This window comes from Sminthopsis crassicaudata, chromosome 1 (assembly GCF_048593235.1).
Source record: "Sminthopsis crassicaudata isolate SCR6 chromosome 1, ASM4859323v1, whole genome shotgun sequence".
NCBI classification, from domain to species: Eukaryota; Metazoa; Chordata; class Mammalia; order Dasyuromorphia; family Dasyuridae; genus Sminthopsis; species Sminthopsis crassicaudata.
Window position 1 is genome coordinate 124,158,744 of NC_133617.1, and position 14,830 is coordinate 124,173,573.

At 31.5% G+C, this 14,830-nt stretch overlaps 1 protein-coding gene across 1 annotated transcript in view; it reads left to right on the forward strand.

Annotated features, from left to right (window-relative positions):
* CSMD3 (CUB and Sushi multiple domains 3) overlaps positions 1 to 14,830 on the forward strand; it is a 1,577,676-nt gene that overhangs the window by 664,201 nt on the left and 898,645 nt on the right. Inside the window, 1 exon segment of the mRNA XM_074266680.1 lies at positions 6,944 to 7,031. Within this exon segment, the coding sequence (XP_074122781.1) occupies positions 6,944 to 7,031 (88 nt within the window).

Here is a 14,830-nt window from a genome sequence, read left to right on the forward strand (position 1 = left end):
AGGACAAATTTAACACATTTTAAAAATAACATTTATGAAAAAGGCAATGGAATTGTTACAGACAACAAACACCTCTCCTCTTTCATCAGACATGTCTATTACTCAACATGATCATTTTTAACAGTGTCAAAATCATCCTGTTAACTTATATTGATAACTATGTTATCAGGGCATTTCTAGATATTTAGTATGGAAGTCCTTTGTGCTACATTATTTTCTTGCATGTGCTAAAAAATTCTCACTGATTTTTCTACCAACATTTGAGTTATATAATAGTGTCAAATCCTTTAAGTGCCAATATAGTCAAAATATTATTATGACATTAAATTGTCTAACATTTCAACTAGACTTGAAAAATCTTAAATATGAAAAAAATTAGGACAATTGACTGATAAATGATCATTTTGTTGAAAGTTGATGTAATTTAATGACAGCTAAGTTTTCCTGTTATTGACTGAAATTAAAACACATGTGAAAAATTGAACTGACATGATTTTCAAGATTAAAAATAATTAATTAGAATTATCATGCAATTAATTTGGATTTTATTCTCTCTTAGATGTACTATTAATAGAGATAATTTCTCAACAACAGTAAGCAATAAAATTTATGAATAGAATATCTGACTAAATGTTTCTTCCGTGACATCTTTAAGTACATTAATGTAGACAGAATCCAATCCAATCCAAAAAGCATTGAGTCAATTATTCTTTTTGTAAGTAACCAAAATTAGCCCTTTCTAGTTAGATATTATAATATATGTTGAGAAGTAATGTGAAAAAAAGACTGGAAATATAGGAAGGGGTTAATATTGAAGGGATTTAATTATCAAATTTCACTTTTTATATTTGATACTAAATAGAATAGAAAATCACTGGAATTTACTGAGTTGAAAAATAATATGATTAGACCTATGCTTTCAGAAAAACATTTTGACAGCTGAGTAGAAGGTGGGTTATAATAGAAAGAAATACAACAAAGGGAAACTAACAAATAGCTATTGCAATAATCTAGAAATGTGCTGATGAGAATTGGTCTTAGGATCCTTTAAGCTATCAGAAAAAAAAGAACTAACGTGATAAAAGCAAAAAAAAAATATTGTATTTTCTAGGGTAACTCTCTTCTAGTACCAAACAGTCACAGATTAAATAAGGATATTAATTATAGCATATATTATATTGTGGCAAAGAAGTTCAGAAACAATACTACTGTTTTTAATTTATCCCTGACTAGGCAGGAACTTGCTATAAATTTTTGCAAAGGCTCCCAAAATCCCTTTAAAATATTGAAGACAAAGGATAACTTTTTAGGGTCAGACCCAGTAAGGAATATATCATAGTAAATGAAGACAATATAAAAAAAAACTTGTCAGTAAGCATTAAAATTTTATTAAAAAATATAATTGATAATCTTTTAAATGTATCATGAAGGATATCCAGGTTACAAGACTATGCTTTTTCTTTCTGTTCCCACAATTCCCCCTCCATGCCTAACTGTTTTTGTCATTTACCACATGTATCTTCAATGTGCTAATCATTATCTTTGTATTTTGAGGGACACTACAAATACACACATATATTATATATAATATATATGTAATATAAATATATTGATATACACACATGTATATATATATACATACATATATGTATATACACAAAAGCATATCTATATTCATGTATGTATATATATATTTATTTATTTATAAGTCTCTTGCATTCAAGAGGCTTATAATTTACTTAGGGGAACAATGACAAGGAGATAAAACAGAAAAGAATCATTCAACCATATAGGATGATTTTAATAAATCACTTGAAATTGCTCACTAAGAAATCACTAAATATACTTTAAAACACAGTGCTGTAAGAATTGAGAAGCAGATTAGAAAAAGGTTTAGTTGCTCTGCTAAATATCCTTGGAAGAAGTGGCATTTGAACTGTCATGTAAATTAATAGAAATATAAAGAACATTTCATTAAGAGGATAAGGGAAATGAATAGAGGTCAGGTTAAATGAGACATATTTATGAAAAAAAAGTGAAGATGAATTTATTTATGTAGAATGAACCAGCACATTTGGGGAATTAGAAGGAATAAACATTGATGACCTATGTTCAAATCCTGCCTTAGACAAAAATTATCTGTATGATCCTGGACAACCTGGACAAGTCATTTAGGATATCAGACAGTTTTCTCATCTGTTAAAAAAAAAGATAGGGCTAAATGGCTTCTAAAGTTCTTACCATTTTAAAATATATGAGCCTATGATCTTATCAAACAAGATTATGGTGGACTTTGAAAAATAAAATGAGGCTGCATTACTTGATAAATAGAGAATAATCACAGTAAAGTTTCAATAATGAATCAGACATGGGTTAAAAATCTTAACTTCCTTTTTACTCATTATCTGTGTGATCTTGGGCAAGACATTTTAGTTTTCTGGGTTTCATTTTCCTTATTCGTAATATCAACAAAAAATATTTGGACTCAGTTTCTGTGATTCTCAAATTCTAAACTTGGAATTTTCAAAAAATCTGGAGAAACAAGGTAAAGATGAAGGCAGGGTTTCAGAAAGATTAATCTTGGAATAGAAATTCTTACCCTGAGATTGGTTGTCTTATTTTTTTTAACATTTTGATAGCTGTATTTCAATATAATTGGGTTCCTTGCCAATCATCTATATTTTATTTTTCTTATAATGATTGTTGATACTTTTTTGCATTTAACAATATTCTGAGAAGGCATCCATAGAGTTCAACATACTGCCAAAAAGGGCAGTGATCCAGAGATTAAGAATCTTGATCTTAGATGGTGATGATAAATTGTAGTGGGTGATAGAATCATAGAGAATCATAAAAACAAGAAAGGAAAGGTGAAAAGAAGTAAGGAAGGAAAAAAGGAAAGAAAAGAGAAAAATGAAGGAACGAACAAAGGAAGGAAAGAATGAAGGAAGGAATGAAGGAAGGAAGGAGAAAAATAGTAAAGGAAATTAGATTATAGATAGATAATGAAATACTAAATACTGAGTGTCAGTCACTTCTAATAATAAATTCATTTTCAAATATTTTAAACATTTGAGATAATGGAGGGATATCCAATAGAAATATTCACAAGGCAGTTTTGGATGTATGAATAAAAGGCTGGAGATAAAGATTTTTGGGAAATACATGAACATAGAGATAATCATTCAATTTAAGAAAATAGTATAAAAATAGAAGATCAAGAATTGAGTCATGTTTGATCGTAGCAGTGTGAGCAAAAGAAATAAAAGAAAGCCAATGTCAATAGAACAACAATATCTGAAAGTACAGTTGTAATGAATTAGCAAATACAGCAGTTCTGAACTCAACACAGATATTAAGAAGTATGACAGAAAAAAAGACATTATATTTGGCAATAAGGATGCTATTGTTTCCAAAGACTAGTAGTGCACAATTGTAGTTAGCCAAGAAAGAAGATTAATTTGAGATCATCCTGTCAGATGTCAGTATCCACTAGAACCCTTCAACTAGAAAGAGAGAAAGTAAGATAAGATACATTTTCAGTCATGGAAATTCTCTCATATTCATCAACTTCACCTTTAAAAAAAAATATATATATATATATATCTTGTACCAATAATTATTATAGATACTGAGTATATAATAATCAAAATGAGATAGTTCCTGTCCTCAGATGAGAGAACATTCTACTGAAGGAATATGTGCTATTTACATAAAAGTAAATATTACAGTTTCACAGAATCAATACAAAGTAATTTAGATCCAAGGGGTTCTAACAAGTAGAAAATCAAAGAAGGCATCTTAAAGTAAGTGAGTTTTGATGGAAGCCAAGAGTTCCACAATGCTTGAGGAAAACCAATGCCAAGACATAGAAGTTTATGAAGGGATATTATTTATGAGTATAAACAAGGAGGCAAATTTGGCTTAAATATAGAGTAAAAGGAAGGAGATGCATAACAAGAAGCAATAAATAAAAATAGAATCTAAAATAGTTTCTAAATATAGTAATTTGGATTTACTTCCAAAGGAATTTAATACCATTAAAACTTTTTTTTTTAACATGGTATCTATCTTTAAACCTGTGCTTTAAGAATATCAAGTGAACAACTATGCAAGTGAGAGAGGGGAGAGGGGAGAGACTTGAGATAGGGAAAACAATTAGGAGTTTTTCAATTTTTTAAGAAAAAAATGAATGAAATGTTATTGTGTTAGTGTGACAAGAAAGATAAGGATGAGAGAGATAAGAATGAGCAAAATTTGGAAATAAGAGCATAGAACACCAAAATGGTATCTATACAGGTTAGTAACCTGAGTGACTAGAATAACGGTGATTTCATTTACAGAAATAGTGAAGGTGGGGAAAAGTGGGTTTCAGATGAAAGATGTTATATTTTAAACATGTTCATTTTGAGATGCCTAGAGGACATTGGGTTAGAAATGTATGGCAGGACATTGAAAATGTAGAACTAAACCTAAAGCATTAGATGAGTGTAAATTTTAGAATCACATATATAGAGATGATAAATAATTCCATAGGATTTGACTATCAGCAGAAGGAGAAAAAAGGGCAAGGAAAGGGTCTAACACACAGTACTAGAGTATATCAGGATAATAAGCCTTAAAAGGATATAGAAATAACTTGCTCAGTTAAAAGGGAAAATAAAGAAAATTATCCTGAAAATTCAGGGAAGAAACTATTCTACAAAAGAACAGATAGTCAGTGATGTTAAATGCTAAAGAAAATTCAAGAAGAGAACAGTTAAGACCTTGGAGAGAGCTATTCTAATCAAATGAGAACAGAAGCCAGGTTATGTAAAGCTAAGAAGTATGTGAGGGAGGACAAAGTGGAGGCAATAGAGGTAGAAATCTATTTATTCATAAGAAATAAGTTTAGCTAGAAAACTCTAGCTCTTTTTAAGACACAAGGGATAGTAGAGTAAATTAAGAGTAATTTAAGGATGAGATGAAAGAACATCTGGGTATGTTTGTAAGGAGCAAGAAGATTTAGTAATGCCTATAAAGGGGATGATTGAAAAGACAAATTTTGAAAGTGATAGATATCATGGACTCTGGGAAACAAATAGAAGTATTGCCATTGGCAAATGAAAGGAGCATTTAATTTTCTAATAGAATAGAAAAAGGTTTGGACCACAAGTTGATTCAAAATGTGGAACTGGGAAAGAGATCTCAAGACAGATATTTTTAATGTTATTTTTGCAGGGAAAAATGAGAAGACCTCTTCTAAGAAGGAGATAGAGGAGGTGGTATAGATGATTTGAAAAAAGGTACAATAAAAACATTATATTAAGTCAATCATAAAGATTGATGTATAAGATGGAAGGGATAAAAATGGCACTAAGGAGAAAAACTTGTTTAGTCCTTCTGATTGTGTGTGTGTGTGTGTGTGTGTGTGTGTGTGTGTGTGTGTGGTCATAAGAGGGAGTCACAGAGATATTGAGAGAGAGAAACATACAGAGATAGACAGACAGATAAGATTAGCATCAAAGGAATAGAGATTGATGTAGAAGAGAGTCTGGGAATGCCAGGAAGGAGAAAAGGTTTGTCTGCTCCTATTCCTGACTGTGTGTGTGTGTATGTGTGTGTGTGTGTGTGTGTGTGTGTGTGTGTGTGTGTGTGTGAGAGAGAGAGAGAGAGAGAGAGAGAGAGAGAGAGAGAGAGAGAGAGAGAAGAGAGAGAGAGAGAGAAGAGAGAGAGAGAGAGAGAGAGAGAGAGAGAGAGAGAGAGAGAGAGAGAGAGAGAGAGAGAGAAGAGAGAAAGAAGAGAGAGAGAGAGAGAAATAAAGAATGTGAATATTGGGAGGTAGTGGTAAGTAAGATTACATTCTGTATTGTAGAGGATGTATAAAGATGCAGTATTTTTTAGAGAGAGCTAACTTTACATTATGGCTAGAAGCTATAAGGACCATGAAAAGAAATGTCTAATATTAAGGGAAGTTAAAAAATAAAAAGACAAATTGAGTTTCCAGAGAGCACAACAACTAAAGGATTGGAGGGTATGCTTACAGGAAAGGTAAAATTGAAATGCTTGGGTATGAAGGAAAAGTGAATTAAAGTCAAGGAAAGTAACTCCCATTTAGCCTATTTATTTATTATTACAGTGTTATATCATTATTTAGCTAGAATTCAGAGCTTGAAGAGGCAATAATGATTGCACTCTCTCATTTCTTTAATTTGTTTTTGTTTGTTTGTCCATATACAAGGAAATTGAAACCCAAAGAGACATGATGCCTTTTCTCAAAAATCATACAGCGAAGACCACATGGACTACATTTAATATGGCTCCCAATCCAGGGACTTTTCCACTAATCCAAGCCATTTCTGTGATTTCTTGTGTTCTGCATTTCAACCTTTACCTCATACATCATGTAATTCTCATGTTAATTTGAATCATTGCTTTATCACTTACATTGACAGATCAGATGATTTGCTTTGGTACTGTACTGAATAAAATAAATCATAAGAACTTAAATAATGTACTTTATGCTAATTATTATCTTCTGCAGTTTTGCCTACAAAGATGGAGATAGTGTAGCTCATTTAAAACTTTCAAAGGTGGTAATGTCATTCTTTTCTGTCACTGCTAAATGGATTGTTACTTGGAAAATGACCATTTGCATGACAAAAGCATTTGGTGAAGATTTACAAAATATAATCTGTCCACATAGCCATTTTTATTATGATTCAGTTAGTCTTTTCAAAATAGAAACAATTTAGAAAAATATAAACTTTTAATTTTATTGTCATATATAATCATTAAGTAAAACTTAATTGTGTAAACTATAATAATGTAGTATCAATAAATGGATTTTTTCATATTGTATTGTCTTATAATAAAGTATACAGATATTTCCCACTATAAATTTCTAAAATGTTGTTTGATTTCCTAATCTTGTACCATTTTCTTTTTTTCCTCTGTTTTGCAGTAAATGAGGGAGGTATTAAAACAGCATCGAACTTATGTCCAGATCCTGGAGAGCCAGAAAATGGAAAGAGAGTAGGCTCAGATTTCAGGTAATACTGGAAAATACTGACTGAATTATTTCTTCCTCTTTAGAAATGAGAAATTTATTTTTCCTAGCAAGAAGAATGGATACCCTATCAAGAACTGATGCCCTCTTTAAGTGTGCAACAAAGAAAATTCTCATATGGTGGGTTATTCCATCAAATTGTTTTGCTCATAATTTATTTTACCCTCTTTCATATTTAACAGGATTTTTCTAATAATGATGAAAGAGTTGTGTTTTTAACTGCTTTTCCTTTAAAATGTTAATTGTGATGCTTAAAAGTCTCTTGCATTAACCTCAATATTACACCTAGCTTGGTCCCAATTGGTTTTTTGACTAGTGAGCATATTTTTTATGTCTTTTGTTTTTGTTTTTAGTCTTTAATCAAATAATTTTAATGGTTTAACAAAGGATATATTGGAGTGGGGAAGTACTTGAATATCAGCAGACTGTTGGAAGAATCAGTGTGAGGTGATAAGGGCCTGTAACAGATAAGGCGATTTCAAAGGAAAGAAGGAGGTGTATTTTTAAAAAAATGCTAAAAAGATGAACTCTGTAGGCCTTGGCAACAGTTTGGACATAGAAGTTAAGAAATAAGGAGGAATTCAGCTGAATCCTAGGCTGCAAGCCCAAAGGACTGAGAGAATGATGTTACCTTCTACAATAATAAGGATATGAAAACTCTAGTCATAATAATACTAAGATTTTTTATTTCTAATTTTGTAAATCTTGAAAGATATAATCCATGTGAAAGTTCTTTGTTTTTTTAAGCTTGTAAGCCAATTTTTAAGAGTATGAGAGCTACTGAGAACAAAAACATTTGAGAAACATTGTTCCCAAAATGTCATTGAAATATTATTAAATTAGCAGGAAGGCCAGGGTTCCAGTCTTATATCTGCTTCTATCTGATGTATGACCATGAAAGTATTATTTATTTGCCTAACATGAGGTTCCTGTTCTCATCTGCTAATTAAACTTTGGCATGTTATGATCTACAACTTCTTTTCTAATCCTAAATTTTTATAATTATTTAAGATCAGATTTCTAGATAGCAGTACATTTAGCATTTTAAAATTTGTTTTATATTCTTTAAAGTTTATAAATAACAATCTTCCCTGGATTAGTAAATCTAAAAATAGTAGAGTATATATCATGAAAAAAACCTGGATTGTTACATTTTTATGTCTTTAAATATAATACATACTAAACAGATCATGAATTGTTTAGGGCCCTAAAACAGGGAGCCTTCTCAAATGTCTTAAAAGATTTTATATGAAGATTAAGAATTTGAATCTCAATAACTGATCCTAGTTATATCATTCTACAACCTTTAAAATTTTTGTGTGTTCTCCCCCAAATTCTCTAAAGTGAAAATAATTAATTGAACTCTATCTTCTCACTTGAACAAATGAAATATTTTTGACTTTGCTTTCTTTATAAGATTTTATTATTTCTTTTATCTCAACATCATCAGCAAATATTTATTGCACTTCCAATGTGTGCAGAGCACTATTTCAGGGACCATCTGTCTCAACTACCTAGCCAGTGTGAACAAGTTTCATGAGTAAGAAAAACATGTAGAGACTGAAAGAAAAATCAGTACATATTTTTTTTAAAAAAGTGAAATAGTTTCTTTACAAGAAAGAAATAATTTCCTAAAAACCTATATCTAGGAAGTAGGGTTAAGGCAGAAGTTGATTCATAGAAGGAAACAGAGAATGAAAGAACTAAATGTTATTTCTTCATGATATTAACATTTTTTTCATAAAATTGGTTTATTTTATATCATTTCTTTTGCCCATTTCTCATAGTTAAATAAGATAGCAGAAAAATACAAATAAGTCCTCAATGCTTCTTAGTTAATTATTTAAAGGATCAGTGTTGTCATCAGAAATATCAATCCAAATTCTTTTTGGATGTTCTTCATGAGCTTCCATAATGAATCCAGGTAAAATTGTATCTTTTGTAAGAAAGCCTTTACTGATTCTCTTTAAGGTTAGTTCCTTTATTCTATAAATTAGTCCTTTTTTTTTTGGCCCTGATTATATCTTTTTTTGTACTGATTCAGAGAACACACAGTTTCATCCTGTGTTTGAAACAAATAAACAACAACAATTACAATTAAAAGTTCAGTTCTTCAGAGTAAACATTAGGTCATTTCCTTTCAGTCTCTTTCTTGAGCCTGTTTCTTCAATTACATTCCTGCTTAGCAGCCTAAAGTAGAAAACTCCTGAATTTTTGAACCACTTTGTACCAAATGCTTTCTTCTCAGTCTGTGCAAATCATACCAGTTTTAACTAGATACTTAGCAACCAACAACATGGTGAAAAAATTTGGGGGATTTTAAGGGACGGTGTGTTGTACCAATGCCATTCTTCAACCATTATTCCTATATCTTCTACTTTATAAATTCATCTCCAAGAAGGAGATGTGTGCAAGGGGAGTGTGCATCTGTCCTGAGTGATTTAGACATTGTCCTGCAAGAAGGAAAACACTAAATTTGAATAACTCCAAAAGGCCTGTTATTTCTGCATGGTAGCGATCTTCTCTTGAGAAAACAGAGGAAGGTAAGGTTAGTGATGGAACCAGAACCATGCTTTAGGAATAATAATCTTTCAAAAATGCATAAGTTTATTAAAGAGGACTAAGGTTCATAATGGGATATCAAGGAATCTGCAGCAGTAGTCTACATGAAATATAATAAAAATCTTTATATGAAGTATTGTAAAGATTGATAAAAAAGAGGATGTGCATAAAAGTGAAACATAATGGGATTTTTAGTTAGAGTGTCTGGGTAGAAGATTATTATTATTAAATTATTATTATTATTATTAAAAATAATTTAGCAATCAGAATAAGAGAATGGTTTATAGAAGACATTATTGAATTCAGTTTAAAATATATGATCATAGCATAATAGATTTATAGATGAGAATGAAATCAAAAGTCACCAACTTCAACATTTACAGAAACAAAACTTCAGAAAAGATAAGCAACTTTCCCAGGATTGCATACTTGTAATAGGATGACAGGATTTATGCTCAGGTATTCTAACTTCAGATCCAACATTTTTCCCTTGCACCACCATGAACTGCACAATTTCCTTGGAGATATATTGATCCATCATTTTGTAAGCTTGATACAATAGTGTTAATATGTAATTGCACAAATGTATAAAGAGAAGAGAAAATGTTGAAACTACAGTGTTTTCATATCCCCAACTAATTTTCAAGGCCACCAGAACCTATCTTAAGATATTTCATGCATATCATAAAGATAAAAGATTTATTGGTTGCACTGTTGAAGTAACACCATACATACAAGCTTACAATAAAATTATTTTTTAAGTCACTGAAGAAATCTACAAGCAAAAGTCTTATATACATAAGATATCCAATGGGACTTGCTGTATTATACTCACTATTTTTACTCTATTTTTTAAGGTGAGAGTCCGAAGCAGCTGTGTTTTGAAGGCTTAAAAGCTTTGTTTCTAATTTGAAATGCCCATGGAGCATAACAGGCTTTTATAGAGTGAAAGTCAGCCAGAAAGATTGTAAAGGCTGCCAATGATTCCTATGCTTAGAAAAGGCATTTAAAATTTGAAGTAAGCTTCTGGACAAGGACAACTTGTAGAATTTCACATGGCCTCCACTTCAGTAATAAAGATGGTACGTTGTACTTGCTTGCCTTCTGAATGAGGAAGATACCTTTCCCTTTAGTGTTTTGTTCATCACTCTTTGACCATTAAAAAGAACATACATATACCTAGACACATGAGTTCTTTTTGAAATAGCTCTCCAGGAAGTACAGATTTTATAGCAAAAATCAGATCATCATATGGAGTTGCTAGAATGCTGGCTCATCTAAGCAATGAACCTGCAAGTGACTTCCTCCTCAGCTGTGTCAGTACAAAAACAGCAGCTGCATTCATAACACAAACCTATCACCAGGGTGTAACTAGGATAGGGTAACCTTTCCCCAGGGAGCCAACATTTATTTGACTCTTACGGTACTTGGAAATCAGCAGGTAGAAATTATTGAGTTTAACACCTAGTTAGCAAGAATCATTAGCTAAAAGAGAAAGGTAGCAGGTGGCAAGATCCTTAACAGCAGATATGCTGTCCTGGCATCTATCCCCATGACTCATCTTGTGTTTCTTGTCCCAGAGGCTAGACTTACTAGTCCAGTCTGTTATTCTGTAAACCATGAGCCAACTCTTCAAACATGCCAATAAATGAATGGTTAAAGTCTACTATTACTTGCTAATAGTTGTTGTTGTTCAGTTGTTTTGGTCATGTCTGACTCTATGTGATCCCATTTGTGATTTTCTTGGCAAAGATAATAAAATGCTTTGCTATTTCCTTCTGCAGCTTATTTTATAGATGAGGAAACTGAGGCAAACAGGTGCTTGCTCAGAGAAGTGTCTGAGAGCAGATTTGAACTCAGAGCTTCCTAATCCAGGCCCAGTGCTCTATTCACTTTGCAACCCTTCTTCCTTTCAGGTGGGCATCTTCAAACTAGAGATATTAACAAAAGTAGGAAGTGTGAATCTTTTGAATCCATACTAAGTCGTCTTCATATATTTCAAAGGACTTTTATGGCTACTATTTTATTTAATGCTCCTATTATCTCTAAGAGGTAGACAGAGCAGGTATTATATAGACACAATTAAGTTTTAAATTTAATGTAATTAATATTTAATGCTGAGGTTTTTTTCTAATTAAATTAAGGCTTTTTATTTACAAAACATATGCATGTATAATTTTCCAACATTAACCCTTGCAAAACTTTCTGTTCCAATGTTTTCCCTCCTTCCCCCCCACTTCCCTAGATAGCATGTAGTCCAATACATGTTAAATATGTTAAGTCCAATATATGTATACATATTTATACAGTTATCTTACTGTAGAAGAAAATAGGATCAAGAAGGGGAAAAAAACCTGAGAAAGAGAAAAAATGAAAGAAAACATCAACAGAAAGGTTGAAAATGCTATGTTGTGGTCTTTATCCTGAAAGCTAATGACCTAAGAACATTCCTGCAACTTTTGGAAAAATTATTTGAAGGCAATGAAACAGTGGTCTCAAAGAAAAGAATAAAAGAGACATAAGTGATCTGTTGCTTCTCTGGGCATCAACTTTTCTCATAGGATATTATGGTACAGAACACTAAAACTGTCTTATAAGGACAATCAGCCATTTTAAGAAGACTGATTAAATATATGGAGAAATCAATAAAAATTAATCCTAAAAAGCTATACAAGTTTATGCTGTCAGACCTAACAGGAAATTTTAAAAAATCATTGGTGGAATTAATCACACTGGTTGGCCAATATAAAAGCATATGATACATGGGGAATGAGAATTAGCACTCAGTTTGTGCTTAATACAAAATGACAAGCTCTGTATTTGATGTAGATATTTAATTGAACATCCCAAGTATATTATGAGATAGGATAAGAGGAAGTCATTTTTATGATATTATATGGAAATAAATAGCTATTCTGTAAACACAAAGAACTCTATATACTCTGATACTATTTTATTAATGCATAACCTTAAATAATTATGGGTAAAATTCAAATTATGTATTGTGATATTGATAGACAAAACTAACTCACCTTAGGCACAATTATTTTCTATTATACTTTATTTTATCTTGATATATATAGTCTCACCTATGGCTTTGTTTTTACAGCCAGTATTCTTCAAATGTCTGGGTGTAAGACAAGGAAGATATTCAAGTACAATTATATAAAGTACACAAGGCAAGAACATAGATGATTCCACTGCTAGTCACCCCAGGAGCCAGTAGGCTTGAACAATGAAGTAGTAAAATGTACTTGGGACATTTTTCAACATGGCAATACCCAGCATAAGAATAACAGTCCAGGCTGAAGTGATCCTCAGAGTGGACTGCAAGTTGTTTATTCAATTTCTAAAAATATGATAATGTCATGAATATTACATCAATTAGTTTACAGATGATAAATAACTCAATGGATTTGTTTCTTTTAATCTACTCCTGGGCATACTCAATAGGTATTATTAGCACTTCTCTTTATTTACTCCCTTTCTCTCTGTGAACACAATTGCTATGATTTCAATTATCTCATTTATAGTGATGACTCTCAAATCTATCTGTCCATGTGTTTACTTTACTATAGAAGATAATAAAGTTTTCACCTAATGTAAATTTTTATTTGCACTTTTTAGAATAAAAATAAGAGCTTTCCTGAGTTTAGATCTTATAGTATCAAATCAATGCTGAATAAATTCCCTTGTATATCTCATAGGTATCTCAAACTCAGCAGGTATGAAATAAAACTTCTTGTCTTCTCCCTGAAACTGATCTTCCCCTTTAAATTCTCAGTTTTTGGAGAGGGCACCATCACCATTGTAGTTATTTAAATTTGTCACCAAAACTACCCTTACTACTTCACTTCCATCATGCCTCTTTTTTTTTTTTTCAGTTACCATGCCTTCATCAAATTCGTAAACTAGCATATATTAATTATCTTTTATGTTCCAAATACTGCCAAGTGCTAAAGATAAAGATAGAAATGAAATATAACCTGCATCAAATAATTTACATTTTATTGGAGGAGACAAGTAATAAATACAAACTTGGAATAAATCCAACATAAAGTCAAAATAGTATTGGAAGAGAAGGAACTCATAATGAAAAAAATTCAGGAAATCTTCATAAACCAAGTGGGACTTGAACTAAGCCTTAAATGAATATAATTAATAGTGACGATTATTGTTGTAGTCCACTCCTGTAGTGAGAGATGAAGGACATGACAACATACCGGGGCCAGGTGGAGAAGTCCTATTTATGGACTCTTCAAAGTGTATTGATCAGAGAGGAAAAAAAAATGTATATATATATATATATATATATATATATATATATATATATATATATACACCTCAAATGCTCATAGGTTCGATGCAAAGTATACTCTTTTAAAATTCCTATAGCCTAACAAAATCTACTATGATGTAAATGATCAAACCCCTTAAGCCCCTGGTTACTTAGAGACATAAATAGTTGAGATATGCATCAGAGTAAAGTTTATCATACCATTGTCTCAGGTAAAGTTTATCATATCATTTCTCCCAAATACCTTTAGTCTTCTTGTGGACATTCTTTCCTGTTCTAAATTCAAAAGTTTAGCTTTTAATTCAAAGAGTAGTGTTTGCATTTTGCTTCAATCACTAGATTATTAATTTATTATATTGACAAGCAGTCTCTGCTATTTCAATAAGAGAGTTATGGTGAGCCAAGTAATTATAAGACTCAAAACCTGAAATGGAGTCTTACCTCCTGGCCCTCTACAAATTGTGACATTTGTGTATCAGGTACTAAACTGAGCAGTTTATAATTATTAGCTCATTTGACCCTCACAATAACCCTGCAAAGTAGGTGCTATGATTATCTCTGTCTTATAATTGAGGAAACTGAGGCAGACAGAGATCAAGCGACTTACCCAAGGTCACACTATTAATAAATGTCTGAGGCTAGATTTGAATTCAGGTCTTTTTGACTTAGACCCAACACTATTAATTGTACCATATAGCAAGATAAGGAATCTTCCATTGCTGCAAGTATATTCTAGGTACATGTTAGTCAACAATATTGAAGGGAGAAAAGAAGAATTCCTAGCAGTCTATTGTCTGGTAAAAAATACTTTTTGCAATTTCTTCTCCTAACTTCCCTTTTTGTTCTCTTCCCCATAATTGGAAAATCATACATGGCTTAGATGATGGAATCCCAAAGGATACACAGTTCTTCTTTCTCTAGAA